This window comes from Aplysia californica, unplaced genomic scaffold, assembly GCF_000002075.1.
Source record: "Aplysia californica isolate F4 #8 unplaced genomic scaffold, AplCal3.0 scaffold00007, whole genome shotgun sequence".
In the NCBI taxonomy this organism is placed as follows: domain Eukaryota; kingdom Metazoa; phylum Mollusca; class Gastropoda; order Aplysiida; family Aplysiidae; genus Aplysia; species Aplysia californica.
Genome location: NW_004797277.1, coordinates 2,035,120 through 2,040,916, shown reverse-complemented (window position 1 = coordinate 2,040,916; position 5,797 = coordinate 2,035,120). Strand labels below are relative to the sequence as shown.

The 5,797-nt window shown below is 41.4% G+C and overlaps 1 protein-coding gene across 1 annotated transcript in view; it reads left to right on the top strand.

The window, feature by feature from the left end:
- Window positions 1-355: 355 nt before the first annotated feature.
- The window catches only part of LOC101854681 (leucine-rich repeat-containing protein 74A), an 8,857-nt gene continuing 3,415 nt past the window's right edge, over window positions 356-5,797 (top strand). The window contains exons 1-4 of the mRNA XM_005089628.3: window positions 356-1,129; window positions 2,032-2,368; window positions 3,537-3,627; window positions 5,099-5,192. Of these exons, the coding sequence (XP_005089685.1) occupies window positions 1,004-1,129; window positions 2,032-2,368; window positions 3,537-3,627; window positions 5,099-5,192 (648 nt within the window). The 5' untranslated portion in view covers window positions 356-1,003. The remainder of the gene's footprint in view (window positions 1,130-2,031; window positions 2,369-3,536; window positions 3,628-5,098; window positions 5,193-5,797) is intronic.

Here is a 5,797-nt window from a genome sequence, read left to right as displayed (position 1 = left end):
TCTTTTTTTTTTCTTCAAATCCACCCCTCTTTAGTTCAGTGTTTGAACAAAAATGAAGTCAAAGAAAACGACTGAGACACAGCCTTTTCGGACTCAGTTATACAAACAAACCAGGGTCTCAACTCTGTAAATAACGTTTAACTCTTAAGGACATAGAGAGCACGTTAGTCCTATCAGCAGCAGATCAAAAGCAATGTTGCGGCTATACACAAATCAGAAACACGAATTTGCATATTCCATAGCACTCATATTGTTGCCTGCCTTTTAAAGCTTCCGATGAGCAAAACAGAATTGAAAAATTTGCATGAAAAACAAAGTTATTAATTTTTCCATGTGTCCCTCGAAACAGCGTGTCTTTAAGCCCGAAGAACGCGCGTCCTCAATGAATTAATCATGGCGAACGGGCTGTAAAAGTTTGCTTATTAACTTCTGTCTTCTCGTCGACGCCCGTGATATCACAGAGTTAGAGAACTGGGTCTTCTCATCAACGTCCGTGATATCACAGAGTTAGAGAACTTTGGGTTCTTATCAACGCCCGTGATATCACAGAGAACGTTGTCTTCTTATTGACGCCGTGATATCACAGAGAACGTTGTCTTTTTATCGAAGCCCGTGATATCACAGAGAACGTTGTCTTTTTATCGACGCCCGTGATATCACAGAGAACGTTGTCTTCTTATCGACGCCCGTAATATCACAGAGAACGTTGTCTTTTTATCGACGCCCGTGATATCACAGAGAATGTTGTCTTCTTATCGACGCCCGTGATATCACAGAGAACGTTGTCTTCTCATCGATCCCCGTGATATCACATGGTTAGAGAACTTTGAGTTTTTATCAACGCCCCCTGATATCACAGTTAGAGAACTTTGGATTCTTATCAAAGCCCGTGATATTATAGAGTTAGAGAACTTTGTCTTCTCATCGACGCCCGTGATATCATAGGGTTAGAGAACATTGGATTCTTATCAAAGCCCGTGATATTGCCGAGCTTGAGGCGAGCATGGAAGGTCGGAAAAGAGTGTTGATTACCCAAGCGGAGAGCGAGGGTTCTGTGTCCGGCTCCAGTCCCACCCAGGACACGGCCTTTTCGGACGTGCAGGAAGGGACACGGGAACGTAGCACCAGGGTGAGTCTGTCTGCATCAATACTTTGCCTATAAGTATTAGTAATAATAGTAATAGATAGTATTTGTTATAAAGCGCAAAGGAATGTAATATGGGGGCTTTCCAGCATAGATCTACACCTTAAACTTCAAAAGGTTTACCTATTTTAATCAATACCACACTTTAACGCACGCCTGTGAAACACGGTCTAACAGTTAAACCGGGTGAGTACTTTTCGTGGGGCACGTGGAGATGTCTGGACAGTCTTGGGAGGAAATCTACAGGAGTACACTGAAATGTGGAGGCAGGGTGGTGTTGTCTTCTCAAAACGAGCAATCTGTTGGCCAGGCTGCTGAAAATCAAGCATTGTAGTTGAAGTGATCCTGTGAGTGCACCCAATGGGCGGCATTTAGGGATAGAATAGAAAAGTGTTTATAACTGTACCAGTCAGTTGCGTCAAGAGAATCTTTAAGAAAAATATTTTGGTGACACAGCTTATTGTGTCTGAGCAGGAAACAGTAAGCCATGGTAATCGTGGTGTGCGAATACATTGGGGGATTTATTTTTATTTTCTAAGAATTCGATTTGATTGATTGATTGATTGATTGATTGATTGATTGATTGGTGAATGGATGGATGGATGGATGGATGGATGGATGGATGGGTGGATGGATGGATGGATGGATGGATGGATTTATTCATTTAATTATTTATTTGTTTGTTTGCTTATTTATTTATTTATCTGATCATTTTATTCATTTACTTACGTGGTTCTTTCTGTCTTTCTTTCTTTTTTATTTTTATCATCTATTTATTTATTTATTTATTTATTTATTTATTTACTTATTTATTTATTTATCTATTTTTGGGTGATGGGGTGCAGTACTTTTACCTCCCAAAGTGCACACAATCTGTCTCTCCACAGGCGGGCTCGGGCACCCACCACAGCCAGTTCTCTCACGACAGCGTGTACTCCGAGGGCCGATACCTGGAGCCGTCAGAGAGAGGCTACGACACGGGCGACGACACGGGAGACGACACCATCAGTATCGTCGACAGTCGCCGCAGGAATGAGTCTCTCTACGACGACGTGTTGGAGGAGGAGGAGGAGGAGGAGGAGGAGGAAGATGAAAACAACGACGACAACAACTCCATGGAAGGCTGGGACGTGTCTCAGAGCGACAGTTCTGATGACGAGGATGAATCTGTTCACGAATTGCGAGATTCTGATTACGACACGGATCTGGACATGAATGATGACAGTGAGCGGCGGTTATTTTTTATTTTTTATTTTTATTTTTTTCCTATAACTGTTATCTGGGGACTCTCGTGGTCTAGGGGTTATGGTGTTCGCCTCTACTTCAGTAGATCCTGAGTTCGAATCATGACAGCGACGAAAAAATTTTCTCTCTAAAAATAAATTTTCTCCTTTCACTCACCTCTTTTCCCGCTCTCTAACTTTAGCTTTGTTCTGTCGTCTGCTTTCGTCTCCACTTTCCACCTTCCTCCCCCGCGCCCATCCCCTTGCCCCCTCCTCTGGGCTCATGACTCTTTCTGCAGCCTTTCTTCTGCTATTCCTTGGCTTCTTCTTTCCGCCTACGCGTGATCTTAGGGTAGGTAAAAATCTAACACCTGGTCATCTCGGATAAGGGCAAAATAATCACGGAGGTCCCGTTTGCCAGTTGTGCACCTTAAAGATCCCTTGGTGGTCCTGAAATCTATAAGAGTAGACTTCGACTGTTACCAGGGCAAGTTCAGAATGAATTCCCACCAAACTGAAAGATACTCGTATTTCTTTACAGACAAAAGCTTCTGCCGTTTGATGGTGTTTGGTGGTGTGGAGTGTGGAGTGTGGAAAGTGTGTGTGTGTGGGGGGGGGGGGGGGTAGGAATACGGTGGGCAACTCTTCTTTAACTTTCAACTGGTATGTCTGTGACTTGCCCAACATACATGCGAGACCCAGCTCTGAATGAGTTGGGTTGATTTTTTCCTTTTTTCCCAGAATAATAGATACGCAATCAAATCTACCATAGGCATGTGATGTTCCTTATTGAATCAGATCGGCTACTTTGTCCTGAAAGACAAAGAGTCTACCTTCAGGCAAGCAAACAACCTGTTCCCTTTCCGTTTCAATTTAATAAATGTGAGATGTGCCGACAAAATGAGTTATTTCTCGAAATCCATGAATGGAAATCTCTTCCAAAAATGGACACTGGGATCAGATTGATAGATTTTTCTGTTGATGTCATTTTGTGTAAATCTACCATGTCGTTTATTATTTCATACTAAGAAATTGTACAAACTCCACCAATAAAGTTCATGTATCAATTTTCATAAGACTAGAATCCGAGAAGTAACTCATTTTGTCAGCACACCTCGCAAATTTTCTTCCTACACATCTTCAATTATTACCCCCCCCCCTTTTCCCAGAGTACCTGCACCCTGAGAAGTACGACCATGACACCACCGGCATGGCCAAGTACCTCAAGGCCTGCAAGGAGCTCGGCCTACAGCCAATCAGGTAATCTAAATTATCCAGTGGGTTAAAAGTTCTTTCTTGGGTGGTTAACAGGTGCTGTGATGTGGTTTGCTCCTTTTTCTCTATCAAAGATTTATCGTCCTATCCTCTCCTCCTTCTTTTCTCTGTATTTTTATTCTCTACTAACACCTTTCGTCTTCGGCACTTATAGAGACTATTTTGTGATGCAAGCGCCATAAAACTATTATTAAAAGCTAAAACTCTCTGTGTGTGTGTGGGGGGGGGGGGGGGGTTGAACGAGCGAATTAGTCGGTGAATCAGTACAACAGCCAGTCAGTCAGCCGACGGGTTATTAATAAGAAAAATATTAAATTGCGTATGAATCAGTGACTAAAGTTAGGCAGTTTGTGGACTAAAAATATTACGTACCTGTTCAACCCAGTGCCTACCCTCTCTCTCCATTTGCACATGCTTCATGCACCCTTCTATACTTGTACCTGCTACCTAATAACATATGTGCCAACGTATCGGCTCATTTTATCATCCATTGTGGTGGGTGCAAACGTTTCGTGATGCAGAATATTATGGTGAAAAGAGAGACAACAGTTGAAGATACGTTTCAGCTAAGAGGGAACTGCGAAACTGAAATTATTATGTCTGCCAAATAAAACCCACCAGTTTGAAAACGTATGGTTAGCATTTATGCTCAATCCGCGTCTAAATCCTTTACAAACATGTATGCCATGCTTGATTTGTAATCTTATGTTCATTCGTTCTCTTTTGTTTTAGTAGAGGTTTACGGCGCTCGCAACTGCAAAAGGTCATATGAACGCCATTCGTTCTCTATACCCAACAGTGGGTTGATATGCCTCTATGCAATCACCTAAATTCCTACCATTCATTATGGCACCATAACTTCAGCAATGTTTGCCATCACATTCTACCCCTGTTCATTCATCCATTCCCCATGTCCACCCAAGCGCCTCCTTCCACTTCATTCGTCGATAGAGCGGTGAATAGTTCTGAGACTAGGCCTTCTCAGCTAGTTCTGAGACTTAATTAAAATTGTTATTCCACAAGCATGGTTTGCGTAAGGCACGCTTTGGCTTTAAAAGGAGGTTGCCATTGGTTGTTCCTACTTATTCCATCATTTTTTTTGTTTTTTTGTCTATCATGTCTCTTTTCTCCGTTATCAGATGAATTAACTTGTCTATTTGTAGGTTTTTTTTGGTGGGGTTTTTTTGCTTACTTGTTTGTTTGTTTGTTTGTTGGTTGGTTTTTTAGTTATTGTTTGTTTGTTTGTTTGTTGTTTTTTTAGTTATTGTTTGTTTGTTTGTTTGTTGGTTGGTTTTTTTGTTATTGTTTGTTTGTTTGTTTGTTTGTTTGTCTGTCTGTCTGTTTGTTTGTTTGCTTGTTTGTTTGTTGCGATTTAGAATTTGCAATTTAGAATTTCATTATTCAGATGCTTAATTATGTTTCACAGCGATTGATTTCTTTTGTATGTTTTCTCCAGATACTTCATGAAACACATGCAAGACGAACACCTTAAGCTGAGATACCATGGCCTAGGACCAAGCGCTATGAAAGCGCTAGCAGCTCCTCTTGAGGTGAGTTGGAAAAGCCCGTCTGTAGGTGATAATAATGTGATGTGTTGGTACGAGAACAGTATTGGTGTGAGATCAGTAGGCCTATGTCTGGGAATAACCCATATACTATATTTTTGTCTGCAAATCTATCAAGACTCTGCCTGCCTACTGTGCTTTTTAAACAATGGAAATGATGATGATGATGATGATGATGATGATGATGATGATGATGATGATGATGATGAGGATGATGATGATGATGATGATGATGATAACACGAAAGGCTGGCTTGCATTTCTGTCGTGGGCGTTTGCTTTTGATATCTGTGAAATTGCTTTTGCCCTCTTTGTTCAGTCAAGAGTTGAACTATCTCATGTGCCAGATTGGTAAGAAAACAGAATTGTTCCAAAGTTGTACCAGAGATGAGTACAGTGATCATTTTTCCTTTCCTTTTTTTTTTTTAAACTGACCACCTTTTTTTCCTGTTTGTTTCTTGTCCTAAACCAGTTGAACCTGTCCGAGACGGCCACAAATTTTCAAGGGGAAAGTGATCGTCTTAGACAGGTGGTACCAATGAATAATGTCATTATAATACAAAAACCGCAAAGGGGGGGGGGGGGGGTTTT